The 19,796-nt window shown below is 39.4% G+C and overlaps 1 protein-coding gene across 2 annotated transcripts in view; it reads left to right on the top strand.

Moving 5' to 3' along the window:
- ITPR2 (inositol 1,4,5-trisphosphate receptor type 2) overlaps positions 1-19,796 on the top strand; it is a 465,227-nt gene that overhangs the window by 28,389 nt on the left and 417,042 nt on the right. For both annotated transcript variants that reach the window (XM_070494990.1, XM_070494989.1), the window contains exon 2: positions 6,909-6,979. In XM_070494990.1, coding sequence (XP_070351091.1) covers positions 6,909-6,979 — 71 coding nt within the window. The remainder of the gene's footprint in view (positions 1-6,908; positions 6,980-19,796) is intronic.

Raw genomic sequence — 19,796 nt, 5'->3', positions numbered from 1 at the left:
GAAAAACTTATGTATGGAATGAAACATACTTTTAATATTTAAACTTAAAATATTTGTGTTGGTAAAAAATATTGTTGAAGTAAGATGTCTAAAAAGAGAAGATAATGTTAAATTTTATTGGTTTAATTTTTTAAAACCTCATATTTCAAATGGTAAACAGAAGTTAATTTAACTCTTGTCATCATGGACAAGTAAAATGTGAGTACAGCTACCACTGAGTTTGATATGTTGCATCTGTTTTGCATTTACAAGTTAGAACAATTTTTGGCAGAAAGTTTTGCAGTGAATTTATTTCCCTCTTTTCATGATTTGAATTCTTTATGGCCTTGGGCAGGGGTCTATCTACAGGACCTATCAGATATAAGGTATGAAATTGGACATTTGTAGAACCTAGTATTTCCTGTTAAGATACTCTTAATTATGAGATAAACTAATTGGCATACAAACAAGAATCTACAACCTGAGATTGGCTCCTTATTTGGGCAACTTGAGTATTGGTAAGAAAAAATGTCCCTATTACTAAATGGCAAGATTTTAAGTTTTTAAAATATTGTGTTCTTAGACTATAGTGAATGAATAGAACAAAGTCACATACTAATAGTTTGCTTAGAATGAGAAAATAATGCATATCCTTTTAAAAAATAGATACTAAATAAACTTTCAAACTACAGTGTATAAAATATTATAAATGTCAGAATTTGTCATCGAAAGATGATACTACAAGGCAACTCTAATTACAAAAACAGGATCAGAGAAATGAAAAACCACAGAAATGGAAGGAACTTGTGAGATTACAACTGCTCCATTTAAACAAATGAGGCACAGAGAGGTGAGGTGACTAGCATAGACACAACTGGTTATGTAACGGCAGACCAAGGATCAGAACTGGAGTATTTTTTCTTCTGTTCCAGTCTACTTCTTTTTTTTTTTTTAAGATTTTATTTTTTCTTTTTCTCCCCCAAAGTCCCCCGGTACATAGTTGTGTATTTTTAGTTGTGGGTCCTTCTCGTTGTGGCATGTGGGATGCTGCCTCAGCGTGGCTTGATGAGCGGTGCCATGTCCACGCCCAGGATTCGAACTGGTGAAACCCTGAGCTGCCTGCAGCGGAGCGCACGAACTTAACCACTCGGCCATGGGCCAGCCCCTCTAGTGCTACTTCTAAAGGAAGGTGAAAGGAGTTGAATGCTGTGCCAGGGTTATGGGGGCTGTGGTGATGGTGGGTGGTGGGGTTGTGTGGGGAGGAGGACCAGTTTACATAAGAAGCCAGAAGTTGTAGCTCAGGGAGAAATTCGTATGAGCAGCAGAGTAGAAATCCCAGAGCTGAGGATAAGGTTATTTGGATAGATTTCTGAAAGTACTTTAGAGGCACTCCATCATCCTTAGGAACCTAGCCACAATCTTAACTCACTTTCTTTGTAAAAGTATTTAATAACGTCCATTGTAGATTCTCCACCTTCTCTCTCCCACCGAATTCATTTTATTTAAATGTGCTTGAGAGTCATTTTGTTATTACTTAATGGTACAAGGATCAAATATGTGTGGTAAGCACATGTCAGGAAAATAATACACTTATTTGCGAAGTATTCAAGGTAGAAATGCCATTTATGGCTTCATGAGGAAAAAGACAAGCTAACATCCACCTATTAAGTGGCATTTTCTTTGCAGTTGGTGGAATAATAAGGGACTGGAGACCAAAAAATAATTTGCTTTCCTTTGGAAATCTATTTAAAAATCAGATAGCCATGTATTTTTATACAATAATTTATTTATACCTCATTATATTCCTAAAATACATGCTATTTTTGTTGTTAGGGTGCCAAGTCGACTCCGACTCCTAGTGACCCTGTGTACAGCAGAGCGGAACCCTGCCTGGTCTTTTTGCACCACCCTCTCACCTTCTGGTGCTGTATCGGACAATGTTCTGCTGCTATTCATAGAGTTTTCATGGCTGGTTTTTTCACAAGTGGTGGCCAGGTCCTTCTTCCTAGTCCGTCTTAGTCTGGAAGCTCCGCTGAAACCTGTGCACCATGGATGACCCTGCTGGTATTTGAAATCCTGGTGGCGTAACTTTCAGCATCACAGCAACACACAGCCACCACAGTATGACAACGGACAGATGGGTGGTGTGGGTCCCTGAGGAAATGAACCCGGACTGTGGCTGTAGGAGTGCTGAATCTTAACCATTAAACCACAGGGCTGGCTATATGCTATTTAGTTTTGCCTATTTGTGCCTTCCATGTAAATGGAATTCTGTAATGTTTACAAGTTTAGGACTTGGTTTTTTTTTAGCTCAGCTTTATGTTGTTGAGTCTTTCAATGCTGTTGCATGCAGTTGCAATTTATTCACTTTTTAATGGTTATCCATTGTGCGAAATTATTCGTTTAGTCATAATTTAGTTATCCATCTGTTGTTGATGGACATTTGGGTTTTTCCAGTTTTTGCTGTCATGAACAGTGCTGCCTCAAACACTCTTGTGCATGTCTCCAGATGTACGTTTGCAAGACTTCTTTAGGGGCTATAATATATCCAGTTAAAGTCTGATTCAAATATGTTTTGATTCATACTCATGTGTAAAATCATTCAGGGCCAGACCTGTGGTGCAGCGATTAAGTTTGCACGTTCTGCTTCAGCGGCCCCGGATTCGCTGGTTTGGATCCCAGGTGTGGACCTACGCACCACTTGTCAAGCCATGCTGTGGCAGGTGTCCCACATATAAAGTAGAGAAAGATAAGTGTGGATGTTAGCTCAGGGTGAGTCTTCCTCAGCAAAAAGAGGAGGATTGGCAGCAGACGTTAGCTCAGGGCTAGTCGTCCTCAAAAAAAAAAGAAAATTATAAAAAAAAAGAAAATCATTCAAAGTAGTTATTGAAATCTCCTTATAGATACCTTGGAAAGTCTAATAGTTGAATGATGTTTTTCTTATAAATTAAAATGAACAAATTATTTAGAGTTGTAACTTTATGAAGAGAAGATAGATATGAAGTAGAATAGGTTTTATGCTAGTTGAGTTTCAGTGACAGATTGAGAATTTTAGGCTAATGCTATAATTGCCCGTTTGGCTTACTTGCTGATTCAGATGTGAGAAAAATAAATGCAGCCCATTAAAAAGTGCTCTAATATTTTGAGTTGAAAGGTGCTATATGAGATGTTGTTATTTAGAGCAGGCTACCTCGGCCATTTTCAGGATTTGCTAATTTTGGTAATTTTCTGAGACATATCTGGATGGGGAATATTTCTGACTCTTTCTTTCATCTACTATTAGGCAACCATTTGTTGGTTCCAGTTATCTTTACTCTTTATGTGATCTACCAAAAATAACATTTTGATTTATTCAGTGATTCAGAAAGTCATTCGCTCAATTAATAATTATTTAGCACCTTCCATGTTTGAGGCCTAATACTTAAAGTTGGGCATATTATGGTGAGCAAAAAAGAAATGTGCTGATTCTCTTGAAGTTATAGTAATGGAGTTGTAGTGTTATAATTTATAGGTAGAGAAGTACTTATAAATGCGAAATCATGATGGAGTGTGATGTTATATTGATAGGTGGTGACCTAAGGTACTGTGGGATTGCAGAACAGGTATTCCCAATCCACTTAAGGATGGTTAGAGAGCTTTTGAAAAACAGACATTCTTAGTCCTGATCCCCAGAAATTTTGATTTTGTAGGTCTGGACCAAAGGAACCTTTTGTTGTTGTTAGCATTATGATGATTATTATTATTTGAACTCCCCATGTGATTCAGCCAGTTAGCTGAATTTGGGAAACACTGTTTATGAGTGATTAAAATGGGGCAGTAATCATGACAGGGTCTCTAAATGAATTAGCTAGGGATGGAATAGATGATTTTCAGATGATTTCTGTTCTTAGGTCAAAGGTTGATCTTTATATTTGTCCCTGTTCAATTGTAAATTCTTGTCCTTAGGTTATAAAAGTTAACTGCCCCAGTGGTGAATGGGAGAGCCTGGCTTATCAGCAGTGCACATGAAAAGGACCTAGAATTGTTGGTTAGCTGGAAACCCAATGAAAACCAGAGGTGGGCTTGACCACCACAGAAACTACTATAATCTTAGGATGCGTAATTGTAAGCTTAGTATCAGAAAGACGGAGGTGAGTCCCTTGTCCCCTGCGCTTGCTGGTGGCACATCTGTATTCATGTGGACAGTCACTAGGATCACATTTAAGGGGGATGTTGGCACTTGGGGTGTATGGAAGAATATTGAGCTCCTTGGTAAATATCCATGTGGGGAAGAACTGGAGAGAAAATAGTCTTGTTCCAACGGGTAAAAGATACCTTAGCCTATATAGTTCGAGAAGGAAGAACTGGGACCAAAAAGGGCAAGTTATTTGGGAAGTAAGTCTCATTTATTCATTGACTCACTTATTCATTTAACAAATATTTATTTAGTATCTACTGTAACTCATTCTAGTAGATGCCAAGGATAAAATGGCAAACAAGATGGATTCAGTCTTGACTTCATGGAGTTACAATTTATTGGAAGACCCAGACAATTAAGCAAGTGATAAGAAAATGTGTTAAGTACTGTGGTGGGAAAGACGGTACTATTTCACCTCCATAAAAACACATTTCTAGTATTAATACTGTCAGAAAGGTGGTAAATGGTAAAATCTGCCCCTGGAGGTATTCATGTAGAGGCTGTTGGGGCTATTGGAGAAGTTGTGCCGATAACTACCATTAAAATCCTGTTTAACTTTTAGCATCCATGACCGTATATGTCTGCATAACAGATCTACTCCTTGCTTCTTTCCACCCTTCCTATCCTGTCCTTCTTTTTCTTCCATTCTCCCCGAACTCAGTTGCAATTCTTTAAGTCTACGTGATGAAATGATTGTCTTAGTGATTTTCAACGAGGTTTGCGTGTAAGGAATAGGACACATTCTTAGGACTGAAGTGACTCTTAATTGTTATGTTTTTATCTGGACTACCAGGTAATTGAGGCTAGGTGTGAGTGTTTAGGTAAATGCAGTGTGATCTAACTTACAGCTTTAGTTTTTCCCATACCTCTTGATGGCTAGCCCACACAGTTGGGGACTCTTGGGGCGTTGTAGTGGGAGCCTGTGTTTCTGTGGGAATGGAGGGGCACAAAGAATAAGTAGAATGTCAATGCCGTTTATTATGTAACTTTTATGTGTCTAAATAAGGCTATGATTTCTTTTAATCATTTTGTTTTAAATTTGTAACGTATCTTAACTAATAAGAAAGCTGATCTTTTCCTTATAGTGTGTTTTTTAAAAATGTAAATATTACATTGTGACATTCTCCGCACTCTGAGTCTTGCACATTCAATGTTGCAGGGTGAAGTTGGATATTGTGGAGGTTTGGGTTTCCTTTCTCTTGACCCAACGTGACTTCCTGTTTCTAAGAAAACAGTTTTAAAAACTCTTAAAAGGAATTTCTTGCATGCTTGGCAGCTCTCGTAAAACCACATTTTTGTAAACCAGTGTGAATGAGGTATATAAAAAAATCAAACAAAGAACCATATTGCTTGATCCAAGTAACATTTTGTTTTGTGGAAACTGGATCCCATGGAAAAGTCTAGTGATTTAGGAAGTGTCTCCTTCCGGTAACCAGATAAACCAGGAACCAAAAGTTTCATTTTTAATTTGATTAATCATCCCCCTAGTTCAGGGGACATTTGATCACAAATTAGGCTTTATTCTGTGCTGGAGTTGATGCATACTAGTGAATCTGATTAACAAGTTTTTTGAAAAACAGTTGCAACTGGAGTGTCTCCCTTCAAATGAATTGAACAACTTGGAACTAATTCACATGCCTTCTCACCATACCCTAGAAAAACCCCAGTTATTCCCACCACATAGTCAATGGAGAAAAGGCATGTTAGTCAGTCTTTGGTGGTTAGATGTTCCTCTTTGAATGGGGGAGGTTCATGTCTCCTGGCTGTCAGATCAGAGATGTAGCTTCTCTCTCGGAATTGTCCTAGAGATTGGCTTCTCGTAATATTTTAGTAGGGATTAAACATGTTTTTGACTACAAAGTCAGTTTGTCGTTTGATTATATTTGTTGAGTACCTAGTATGTGTCAGGCACTCTTTTAGAAGCAGATAGTATGGTGAGGAATAAGGCAGGCAACGTCCTTGATGCTATTTATCTATTAAATAATCATTTAAGGGCTTACTATATGCCAGAAACTGTACAAGTTATTTTACAGATATTGAGTCTTGTAGTCCAGTGCTGTGTATCTAATGCTACCAGTGCTATGAGGTGGGTACACGTAGCCTTATTTACAGGTGAAAAGAGGGAGGCCCAAAGTCACCTAGCTAGAAAGTGGCCAAGCCAGGGTTTCAACACAGGATGAGTGCTCATAACCACCCACTCTATGGTCACTTTGTAAGCCTGACCTCAAACGCTTACACATTCCTTGTAAAACAGAACAAAACAAAACGTACATATAGGAAAAAAAAAAAAAAAAAAAGAAAAGAAAAACTACGGGTAATCTGACCACTGTTAATGTTTTGGTGTTTGTGTTCCATTTCTTATATGTGTATGTGTAGAGGTGTGTGTGTGTGTGTTTAAACATATATGATATCTTATTGATGGGTTACCACTTATTTTCACAGTCTAAATGTTTTGTGGGCTAGTGCATTTTTAAATAGAATTTTCAATAGCTCTACGGTGCTTTATGGTTTGCCTACATCAGGATTTATCTAACCTGTTTCCTACCACTTAACAGTGTTTCTTAATTTTCAATTTCAAAACCGCTGTTTAATATCTTTATAACAAAATCTTTTCACAAATCCATGATTATTAGAAGTTCCTTAGTAGAGAATGGTAATAAAACTCTTTGTAACTGTTTATACAATATTCACATGCAGTCTGTGCTTCATGAAGGGGACAATGTTAACAATGTAAACATGATTTTCCTTCTAGGTTAGTGGATGACAGATGTGTGGTGCACCCGGAGGCTGGAGACCTTGCCAACCCTCCCAAGAAGTTCAGAGGTAAGAAATAAATATATATTTTTTATTATGAGACCTAAGGGGGGCCAAGATTATTTTTGTGTCTTAAAATAAGTAATATTAAAACTTTATTCAATGTGAAACTTTCGAATATAAATATATCCACTGAAAATTCTTTCAAAAATTTCCCCGTTGTTTTTCTTCTTTTACACATTGAACAATGGATTTACAATGACGAATAGTTTCAATTTTTGTTCTGCTGGATGATAGTCTATCTGTTGAAAGGAAATCTTGGTAATTAACTGGGAAAGGCCATTTTTCAAACCAGTGAATATAAACAAATAATATATATTTATGTATTTCTGTGACAGTTATACCATAAATGTTAGTGTTTCATTATCAGCTTTTTAATTTATCTTTGTAAAATCTCCAGGAGGGTGAGAGTGATGTGTCAGCTTAGCTTATAAAATATCACCTTGGATGATGTGCAATAGCTAACAATTGCCATAGAACTCCTTTCTCAGTATAATTTTAGAGAAAGCTTGATAACATCAATTGAGAAATTGGTTATGGTAGGAGACTGATTATTGTAACTCGACTATTACAAAAGAAGGATTAATGGAATCTGCAGAGAATCATAGACAACTGAAACCAGTAATTAAAAGCTTGCTCAAATCAATTTCCTAGTTTGTATGTACTTATGATAATAAAAATAATTTTCAAACAGCATTCATTTTGAACCCACTGTGTATGCCTTCCTCCTCACAGTGGTGAAAAGCAGCTGTCCTTAATAAAGGATAAGGCTCTGGAGAGAGAATCAAGGGAAGTTCCCCAGAGCCCCAGACCCAAGTCAGGCTGTGCTGGGGAAGGGAGATGCTTACCATTCGGTAAATGTTTCCCAGGTTTCACTCCCTGTGATAGGCACTTTCTACACAATTCTCATGAGACTGCCATATACATTTCATTTTCCCTAAACTCAGAAACTTGCAGAGAGAGTGAGAAGCACCATAAATGTCCTTTGAGTTAAATCGATTGCTTTGAATAAGAGATCCAAATTTCTTCCCAAGTGGAGAAATTGAAACGGGTTGTGGGAGTTACACTGCCCATTAAAAGCACCCATAAAACTACTCAGTAAGGACACTCCCCTGACCCCGGGCCAGTGAGGTCTTCTCACAATAAACAGTCCCTGCTGAGGATTGACTCACAATAAACTGCCGTGCGGGAGAGTCAGCCGTTGTGACAGACGGCCAAGAGGTGCTCCAGAGCAACCTGCCAGAGACTGTGCAGTAAGTGTGTGGAAATGATCTCAGAGACAGAAGACGGTAGAGAAACCCTAATGAACGAGGGAACAATATGAAAAAAGAACAAACAGGTTCTAAAAAGTTGGAACTAGCCTATTACATAAAGATGAGGAGAGAACTAGTGCTTTGGAAGAGAGATCTGAGGAAATCACCAGAATGTTGTACAGAGAGATACAAAGAAGGAAAATATAAACAAGTTGTGAAAAGCTTGGAGGAGAGACTGAGAAGGTCCAGCAGTATCTAATCAAATTCTAGGAGAGGCTGGAGCAAATGGGAATGAGGCCATATGTAAAGAGATACGGGCGAGAACTTTCCTAAATCAAAGAAAAACACTATTCCTCGGGTGGAGGAGGCACATTGAGTTCAGAGTAGTGATGATAAACAAAAGCAAATCCACAGACTCTCCTTTGTGAACTGTAGCACGTTAAAGATAAAAAGAAAAGTTTTAAAAGCAAACTGGGACAACAAATCTGTACTCGTAACAGGAAAAAGCATGGGTTCAGGTTTTGACTGTATCGTTTGCTGGCTGTGTCGTCTTAAGTAGGTCGCCTAACCACTTTGAGCCTCAGAGCACATCTGTCATTGGCTGGGGGGAGTAGGGGTAGATAGTAACAAGAACAATGCCTACCACACAAGGCTTTGTGAGGCTTGAAATCTTTTTGGAGAATAAATATAAAAGTGCTTTAAGTCATTATACAAGTGATAGTTAAAATAGAATGGCATAGTGTGTTTCCTTTAAACGTATTTGACTCTACTCTTACATTATAAGCTCTTGAAGGGCACAGTTTTCTTTTCTCTTTTTTCATTTCCCAGGCACAAAGCTTTGTCCATAGTAGACATCCAAAAAAAAAAAAAAGCCATTAGATGCTTTTCCATGAGAAGCCCAAATTTTCCCTGGGATCATGTGATAAAACTTCGTTCCCAGGAGTGCCCCACACTTCACTGCCACAAGCTTGGTAGCCTTGTTCCTCTGTCAGTCAGGGGAGATTAATCTTTCAAAGATAAGCCTTCAGGGTTTGTGGCTGCCTTTTTTCTTTTCCTCTTTCCCAGTGAAGTGAATTGTTTTAAAGTGCAAAGATTATTTTGGTGTATCTGAGGGAACCCTGGAGTAACAGCTGTGTCCCCAGCAGGTAATTATATACAGATACTTGGTGTCATTTTATTCAGCGGGCACTAGTTCAAAATATGAATCACTCAGGTGCTCTATCTGGCCCCCTGGAAGGCTGGCTTTTCCTATAATCTAGTACCTGAGGTCATTGTCCTTGCTGATTGGCTCTCATTTTCTACTTCTAGTTTAAGACTAAACTATTTATCTTATTCCACTCGTTGGAGAAGGAGAGTCCTTTGGAGTCCCTTTTATCTTAAAGCTCTGACTCTTCTCCTGTGGTTCTTGGAAGCCCATCCTGATGGAGCCCCAGAGAACTCCCTGAGATGGCTTTGCCTCTGCCCTAGTCCTTACCCTGCCCAATAGCCATAAACAGACCTTGTTCTCCCAAGTGTCTCATCCGTTCACGTAGCTTGTCCTTTCACAGCTCTCGCATTTTACCATTCTCTCCCTGAATGCATATTTCCCATATTCCCTTTGGCTTTAAAAGCCATCGCTTTTTCATAGTTTTGCCTCCCAGAATCACCACCCCAGTGTTTCCAGGCTCCTCTGCCAAGTTTCCAGAGCACCCTCCCTTATTGTTATTTTTTAGATACTTGAAGAAACAATAGCATATCAACAGTTCAGCTACACAGTTCCTCTTGCCTCAGCCAGATAGATGATATTCTCAAATTAATTTGAAAAGATTTTTGCTTTTTATACTCTATGATTTATTCACGTGAATGATAAACTTTTATAGCTTCTGGGTAATTAAAAGTAACTCTAGGACAACTCCTTCATTTTTTGAGTAAGGAGCCAAAGTTCCAAAAGGTTAAAATGATTCTCCCCGAGACGCACAATTCTACGGTGAAATGTTCTCTTGACTGTGTCACATTGTCTAACCTGTGAACAGAGGAAGCTAAGTTTTAACAAATAAACAACTTCCCAAGGGTTATTAAAAGCCTGTCAGACAGCTAGTTTTCAGTAGAAACCACACTATCAGAATAATATTAACAGAAGCACAGTGGCTTTCTCTTAAGTGAGCGTAAAATTCCTTTAATGATTAAATATTCCCTATTTTTTGAAGATAAACTTTAAACTGGAATAAGTTCAGATGTACAGAGGAGTTGTAAAGGCAGTATAGAGAGTTCCCTTTCACCCACTTTCCCCTAATGTTAGCATCTTACGTAACCATGGTAATTTGTCAAAACTAGGACATTACCATTTGTACATAACTATTGACTAAATTCCAGACTTTCTTTGGATTTCACCAGTTTTTCCATTAATGTCCTTTTCCCGTTCCCAATACCTCCAGGATCCCATGTGGCGTTTAGTCGTCATGTCTCCTGAGTTTTCTCTGGTCTATGACACTTTCTTGTTCTTTCATTGTTTTTCATGACCTTGATACTTTTGAAGAGTGCTGGCCAGATATTTTGTAGAATGTCCCTCGGTTTGGGTCTGCCTGATGTTTTTCTCACGGTTAAACTGGGGCTGAGTTTTTGAGAAGAATACCACTGAGGTTAACTGCCCTTCTGCTTGCGTCATACCCACAGGATTTATCTTTTTTTTTTTTTGAGGAGGATTAGCCCTGAGCTAATATCTGCTGCCAGTCCTCCTCTTTCTGCTGAGGAAGACTGGCCCTGAGCTAACATCCGTGCACATCTTCCTCCACTTTATATGTGGGACACCTGCCACAGCATGGCTTGCCAAGCAGTGCCATGTCTGCACCCGGGATCCGAACCGGCTAATCCCAGGCTGCTGAAGCGGAACATGCGAACTTAACCACTATGCCACCGGGCTGGCCACTGATTTATCTATTTTTTGATATACAATTTAACCCTCCTCCCTAACACAAAATTATAGCAGTTATTTTTGTTGACTTTATATTCTTTTGGTTTTTCTTTTTTTCTTTCCCAGTTCCTTTATGCACCTCTCCCTCCATTCTCTAGAAAACTCTTCTCTACTTTGGATTTTTCCAAAAGTCTATGCCTATTGATACATGTGCATTTTTTTTTTAGGGAGAGAACCTGATATAAATCAAAGCAAGAGAAGTTTGTGTGTCCTTTTATTACCATCAGGGTGATAAAAACATAGAAGTTATGGAGAATCCAGGAAGCCACTCCCCAAGGGGGCTGAGGCAAGAGAAGACAGCCCCTTGTCTTGGTTGATTAGATACTCCCCAGGGTTGGGCCATTTGGTCTTGAAAATTCCAACTCTCAGATTCTGTGGTCACTTGACTTGTGACTATTTCACAATCCACCATGCCTGCCAGGTGGCCTCTTCTGGCAAGCAAAAAGTCCTTCTGAAGCAATAAGTCTGAATGCTTCAGGAATTGGGATAAAATAGAGAATTTCCCTGCATGCCATGCAACAATAAATAAAGCAAGTAGTGAAAATCAGGGGCTTGGGGGGCAGATCGACAAGATCACACTTCTTTAACTCAATTCCTTTTCTTCAGATATTTCAGGGGAGTCCTTTTGAAGGCTGAGACTCTCACCTTCTGCCTCTACTCATGGAGCTTGCATGCTCAAGTGCAAAAGTGAAAAAGTCATCTTGGGGCTGGCCTGGTGGCATAGTGGTTAAGTTCAGGCCCTCCACTTTGGTGGCCTGGGGTTCATGGGTTTGGATCCTGGGTGCAGACCTGCATATTGCTCATCAAGCCCTGCTGTGGCAACGTCCCATATACGAAATAGGGGAAGATGGGCAAAGATGTTAGCTCATTGACAATCTTCCTCAAGCAAAAAAGGAAGATTGGCAACCGAGGTTAGCTCAGGGCCAGTCTTCCTCACCAAAAAGAAAAAAGTCATCCTGCTAGTTTGTAGCTTTGACTTTTTATGTAGTTGAACATGTCAATCTTGTCTAATAGTGATTCTCCAGTATGAGCCAATTATAAATACTTCCTCTACCAGCTTAACAATTGCTTTATTGAATTTCTTCAGATTTGGTGTTACTGTAATTTTTTTTTTGGTGGTGCTGACTAAAATAACGAACATTTATTGAGCATTTCATACATGCTACACTGTGCTTGAGCCTTCCTGTGCCTTATTATTTAGTCATCTTAATAACTCTATACAGTCGAAACTGTTACTATCCCAAATTTGCAGTTGATAGAGTTAAGTATAAAGAAGTTATGCAACCATCTTAAGGTCCCTGAGCTCATTAGTGGTAGAATTGGGACTCAGCCCAAGTTTGTCTGACTCCAGTGCTGTTTGTTTTTAACCATTATAGCATACTGCCTCTTGAATTCTGCCCTCCTATAAGCTTTATCTGTTGGTCCTGCAAGGCCGCATAGATTAAATCTAATCCCTCTTACACATAATAGCCGGCAAGTATTTGTTGAGAATGATCCTATTTCTGTAGATCTTTTCTTCTACAGTTTTAATTTTTAAAAATTCCTTCACCTGTTACTAGCTACAAATTCTTTAGTGGTTTCTCTAGTCTTCCTACTGCCTTGTTTGTTTTCTAGTTTGTCTCCTGTTTGTCAGTGTAATTCTTAGTGGCGTAGAAAGAACTGAACATAGTACATTTGGGTGCAGTCTGATGAGAATCTGGCTCTTTTTCGGGTGCCACACTTGTAGCCCGAGATTTCTGGGCGGGGAATCCCTAAGTCACCTCCAACTGCTAGTCAACCCAAACTCCTGATGCTTTTTCATTGGCATCTCTGAGTCTTCATTTCCTTCCTCCTGGGCTGCGTGATTGGCACTTTGGAACCAAGTGGAGAATGTGTTACAGTTCATCTTAGTAGCAATGGCTACTGCCAAAGTCTCTCTCTCTTTTCTGGTTTTTTTTTGAATCGTAACTCTCATCTAAATTATTTATTTAAATTCCCAGCCTCATGACATCTTGAAATTTGTTAAGTTGATAAAAGGTATATGCATGATCCTCTCATTTCATGTGTTACTTCAATGTTACTGATTATATCTGAGGAGAAATAGATTAGAATGGTGTCAGTCAGACTACCTACAAATCACACCTTGGAAGACTTGGATGGAGGTAATCAGTTTGGGAGGTGATCCCTGGAAGCACAGATTCCGAAGTGGGGGAGAGTGAGCCTAAAGGAAGAATAGGCAATAAAGTGTTCATTAATGTCCACCACTATGGCAACTGGAACTCAGTCCTGCTGTGGCCCTCTAAGAAACCGTGAGGAACACGCCTCAGAAATCTCCTACCCAAAGACAGAGAGGCTGGGGCCAACTTCCATCCTCTGTGAGTTGTGGGTTGCCCCTGAGGGTCTTATCACCCCCTTCCACAGCACACTTCTGGGTTGTTGCTGCTTGCAGGTGAGCAAGTTCTCCAGGTGTCAGGAAAGCCCTCATGAAGAGAAGAAGAGAGATTGCAATTGGAGGCTGCCGCATGCTGAAAACTGTCCACTGCAGTTGTCAGTGAACTTGGGCCTGAGGACACATGTCCACATGACTTGTGCGTGCTTAGAATTTGCACCTCTTTCTTTGAAAGACCTGCAATTAGATTCTAAACCGTATGATGGAAAGACTGTGTTAGCCTGTGCTCTGTTGAATTACCAAGATCATGAACAGTGTTTTGTGTATTGTTGAGGCTGAATTAATTTTTGTTGAATTAATGAATAAAGTTCTAGAAACAAATCGTAACTCTTAAAGGCAATATAATTTCAGTTCGGTCATCAGATGCTTTTTTTGGGGTCCTCATACTACCTTATCATGTCACATAGTTACTAGCTGATTGCTTCTTTTATGCCAAAGCAATGTGTAGACTTGTTATTTTATTATAGTCTTAAATTCTATATGTCTAAATTTAAGTCCATTGCTGTCAAATGTGCATTGTAACATGTAAATCTGTAGTGTAACTAGTGTAACTAGCAGCAGAAGAAAACTTCTACGTATATTAAGAGAAGTTTTCTTAGGTTGTAGGATTTTGTAGTTTGCTGCTACTCAAATAAAAAAATTGCAATGGATTTCCAAGCCAACAATTACAAAATTCATACTAAAACATGTTGAAAATTCTCCAGTTGACTGTTATTGCTGTGTATCATGATCCTGTGTATTTGTGGTAAGTCATCATATTAAGAACCTTCTTCAGCTAATCCCCTATTACTAAACTCTTAAGGGACAGTGGAAATTGGGTAAGTTTACTCTTCTCAGTGAGGTTTCAGAGAAGGACCAAAGGATGAAATGAAAATAGGTTGCTTTGCCTCGTTGCTTCTCCCGTTGAAGCTGGTCAGGATTGTAAAAATGCTTGCACTTTAAGACACTTTAGTCTCTATTGGAGGCAAGTTGCGGTAGTTCTGGATGGTCAAGTAGGACAATTTTAGTTCTCATGGATTGCTGATTGTGAGTGGCAGCACTCACACAATTAATTGTGTGTCTAAAATGTATATGATGTATAAGGTTTGATTTGTGGCTTTAAATTGTGAATTTTAATTCTCTTCCTTATGAGTAAGGAGTGACGTGCAGAAAATTAACACCTGATGCCCGTGGTTTAGTAGAGTGAGAACAACTCTCTGACTCCCTCACTTACTAATCATGTGTCCTTGGGCCAATTTTCCAGAGCCGCCAGCTGATGTGTAAAAGTCTCCCTTGCGATGGTGTCTAGGAAGTTAATTGTATGTTTAAATTGCTTGTAAGTACTGAATAAATACCTTTTGTCTGTATTTCAACTTAATAGTCAAGACTCCTCTTTCCAAGAATAGAAAGTCCTATATATTGAAATTCTTAACTTTGAGTGCTTATGATGGCCTTTATCCATGTTGCCTTATTTTATTCTTAATAGACCCATTTTACAAATGTGGAAACCACACTTTAGAGAAGTAACATGCTCAAGGTCACACAGCTAGTAGGTTTGCAGGTTTGTTTGAAGCTGGTGTTTTTCTGCACTATAAGGTCTTGGGTACCTCCAGTAGAGATTTATTGAGTATCCACTGAGAGCAATGCAGTGTGCGAAATAGCTACTCAGGTTTAAACGAGTTAGAAATGAATGCTGCTCTCAAGGAATTTATAATCTAATGAGGGAGATAAGATGTGTATATAAATAGTAATAGCACAAGGGAGAAAGTATTAGGCTAAATAAAAAGGTGGTGCAGGTATTGTGGGAGGATGGAGATTCTGATTTCCTGTTTGGAGAGATGAGGAATGCTTCTTAATTAAGAGAACATTTGACCTGTAGTTTGAAGGATTTGTACCCGTGGGGAAGGGATGTCTAGGTTTTTCAGGCCTACTATGCGCCTTTTCATGAAAGCAGCTCTGAGGGGAATAATTGGTGTGCAAAATTAAGTTGTATTTCCTCTTTAAACAGTAACAGAATGTTTGGTATTCTTTTGAGTATAATACTGAGATGAAAGTGCCAAGGCTTTACCCCAGTAAATTTGGTCCTGTGCAGTAAGTAGGCAAGTACATCAATGACAACCAAATGTGACCAGGACTATGCTAACACCACTGCTGCTAATCATGACCATTTATTTAGTCCTTACTGTATGTCAGGTAATGTTCGAAATGCTTTATATTCTGTTAATCCATTTAATCCTTACACAACCCTAAGAAGTATGTATTATTATTAAGATATTATTATTATTTACATGTATTAGATAAGATGCTATAACAGAAATAAGACAACAGCAACAACAACAGAAACCAATGGCTTATATAAGATAGAAATTTATTTCTCTTTCATTTAATAGTTTCTAGGTGTGTGATCAAATACTATCTTAAAATTTTACCCTCCTCAACCTGGCTTCCAAAGTTGCTCCAATAGTCACCATTTCCCAGTCAGCAGAAAGGGGCTAAGAAGAAAGAAGGGTAAGAAGATTCTTCTTTTAGGAGGACATCTGGAATTGCATATATTGCTCCTACTCATATCTCATAGTAACATAGTCTGTTGGGTTGAGAGATGGTCCTCCAAAAGATAAGTCTACATCCTAATAGCCAGATGCTGACTGTTATCTTATTAGGAAAGAGTCTTTGCAAATGTAATTAAGTTAAAGATCTTGAATTACCCAGGTGGGTCCCAAATCCAATGACAAGAGTCTTTATTAGAGACAGAAGAGAGGAAGACACACACACAGAGGAGAGGCCATGTGAAGACAGAGACAGAGGATGGAGTTGTAGGGGAGGAAGAATATTTCCTCTACCCACTCTAGGTCCTTCTGGCTGGGCTACGAATTAAATTGACATGAGACAGAATAACAGGAGAAAATCAAACAAAGCTTTATAACATGTATACATGGGAGAGACTCAGGAAAACTGAGCAACTCACCAAAATGGCAGAGGCTCTCATCTTAAATACCATCTTCAGCTAAAGACAAAGGAGGATATTGGGAGTAGTGGTTTAGGACTCAAGGGAGTAGAAGGCAATTTACATGGAGATGGAAATGTGTATGGGCTAACTACAGACAATGTGACCTGAGAGACACGTTTTACATTACATTACAGTTATCTTACGGCATTAGCTCCTTCCTCGAACAGGCCCTTCTATTTTAAATTCTTTTAGGCAGTTAGGGAGAAGGTCAAAGTTTCTTTCAGAGTTTTTTGTTCTTAAAAATAATGAAGCCAAAGAGACACATTTTGGGGTGACCAATTCTGATCCCCCACAGAGTCATGTTGCCACAAGCCAAGGAATACCTGGAGCCATCAGAAGCTGGAATAGGCAAGAGAGGCGTCTCTCCTAGAGCCTTCAGAGGGAACGTGGCCCTGAAGACTCCTTGATTTTGGACCTCTGGCCTCCAGAACTATGAGAAAATAAATTTCTGTTGTTCTAAGCCCCAAATTTGTGGTAATCTGTTACAGCAGCCACAAAAAACTAATGCACATGGCTACATCTTGCTTCAAGGAGGCTGAAGAATGTGTTAGTGGGCTGGCCACAGCCATGTGCATACCTAAAACTCAAGAGTTCTGTTACTCAAAAGAAGAAGAGGATGGACATTGGGAGGAAGGGGTAACAGTCTCTGTCACATCCCATTTTATAGATGAGGAAATTGAGGTACAGAGAAGTTAAGTAACTTGCCTCAAGGTCATATAACTAGAAAGAAGCAAAACTTTGATTGAAATCCGGATCGTTAACCACTAACTATACTGCCTTTAAGCCCAAGGAGCTACAGAAGCACAGAGAAGAGGATTGTAATTGGCTTTGGAATTCAGAGGAAAAATGGAGGTAAGCTGGAGCTATGGAAGAATGGGCACTTGTCAACCAAGTGGAGAGGAGGAAATTGAGGAGAAAGAGCCATTTCTGGCTGAGGCACAGAGGCGTGGAGTAACATGACCCATTTGTGGTTGTGGCTTTTAAGAATGTTTAAAGCTTAGGAGAATTGGAAGAGTGGTGCAGATGAGCTTGGAGGAGGGTCCCGGTGCCTAATGGCCTTGTGTGCCACACTGACACATTTGATTTTTCTGATAAAGATAGTGGAGAACTATCAAAGGATTATAAGCTGGGCTGTGACATAAGCAGAATTGGAATTTTGAAAGACTATTGTCTTACATGAAGAGGTTGACGATGTAGGATGGGATGTCAACTAAGAGACTGTTAAAATAGTTCAGCAAATTTGATAATGGACTAAGACAGTAGCTATGGATGGAGAGAAGGGGATGTATTTAACCATATTAGGACTTGAAGATTAATTGTATGTGGGAGTAGGGTGAGAGGCGGGGGTGAGGGAGAGAATGTGTTCTGGAATTCTCCCAGGTTTCAGATTTGGCCATTGTGATAGACATTAGTAACATTTACTGAGATATAGAATATAACATAAACTACTTGATAGGGGAGAGTAATTGTGTCAGTTCTCTGTTACTGTGTGAGAAACACCTCCAAACTGAGTGGCTTTCTCAGCATCCCTCTATTTAACTCATGAATGTATGGGTTCGCTGGCTGATTCTTTTGTTTTGAGCTAGCTTGGCTGATCTTTGCTGAACTTGCTCATGTATCTGTGGTCACTTGGCAGCTGGATGGTCTAGGATGGCTTCATTCATGTGTCTGCTAGTGGATAGGTTGTTGATGGGGGCGGCTGGGCCGTGTATCTCTCATTATGTGGCAGTCTGGCTCAGAGTCTTCACATAGGGGGATAGTGTCGTGAGAACAGCAAGAAAGGACAAACCTTAATGCTCAAGCACTATTCAAACCTCTCCTTCTGTCACATTTGCTAATGTTATATGGCTAAGTTCAGATGCAAAGAGTGGAGAAATTGACTCTACCTTTTGATGGGAGGAGCTACAAAGTTACTTGCAAAGGGACATGCATACAGGGATGGGAAGAATTTATGGCTGTTTTGCAGTTTACCACGGTAATGAACTTGGTTCTGGCATCGTTTCTGCCAGAGTAGTAGATCTAGAAGATTGCTGGATATGTTTATGTGGAGGCTCAGGAAAGAAATCTAGATGGAAAATACAGATTTGAAATTTACTAGCCTGTGGATAGAATTTAAAGCTGTGTGAGTAAGGAGAAAAGAGTACCCTAAATGGAATCCCTGGGAATACCAACATTTAAGGTGCCCAAAGAAAACATAACATTATCAAGAGCCACAATAAAGTTTGTTGTTGTTAGTGCCGTGGAGTTGATTCTGACTCCTAGTGACCCTGTGCACAACAGAGTGGAACCCTGCCTGGTCCTTTTCCACCATCTTCTCACCTTATGGCACTTTATCAGACAATGCTCTGCTGCTATTCATAGGGTTTTCATGGTCAGTTTTTTTGGAAGTGGGTGGCCAGGTCCTTCTTCCTAGTCTGTCTTAGTCTGGAAGGTCTGCTGAAACCTGTCCACCATGGGTGACCCTGCTGGCATTTGAAATATTGGTGGTATAGCTTTCAGCATCACAGCAACGTGAAGCTGCCACAGTATGACAACTGACAGACCGCAATGAAGTACCACTACAAAAATGGCTAAAATAAAAAAAATACTGACAATGCCAAGTGTTGACAAGGATGTAGATCAACTAGGACTCTTATACATTGCTGATGGTGTACAAAATGCCACAGCAAGTTTGGAAAAGAGTTTGGCAGTTTCTTATAAAGTTAGACATTCACATACCATATGACTCCAAAATCTTACTCTTCAGGATTTGCCAAAATCAATGAAAACTTAAGTACACACAAAGATCTGTGCATGAATGTCTATAGCCAAAACTGGAAACAATCAAAATCTCTTTCAGCTGGTGGATGGATAAACAATACGTGCAATGGTGTATCCACATAATGGAATACCACTCAACAATAAAAAGGAATGAACTACTGATACACCCAGTAACACAGATGAATCTCAGATGCGTTATGTGTTATGCTAAGTGAAAGAAGCTAGTCTCAAAAGGCTGTATGACTCCATTTATGTGCCGTTCTGGAAAGGGCTGACGCAGGAGAGGTGAATCTAGCCAACTCAAGCTAGAATAGCCCTGAGAGGGAAAAATAGCCCTGAGGCTGTTAGAGCCAGTTGATCCAGAAATACTCTCTTGACTTCATTGGAAAAAAATGAAGTCTCCCTACTCTACACTTCTGTGACTTTTTTTACCTCCAATGGTGGCTATA

Source organism: Equus asinus, chromosome 22 (genome assembly GCF_041296235.1).
Source record: "Equus asinus isolate D_3611 breed Donkey chromosome 22, EquAss-T2T_v2, whole genome shotgun sequence".
Lineage (NCBI taxonomy): Eukaryota > Metazoa > Chordata > Mammalia > Perissodactyla > Equidae > Equus > Equus asinus.
The sequence above is the reverse complement of the archived record's forward strand: the minus strand, read 5'-3'. Positions and strand labels throughout refer to the sequence as shown.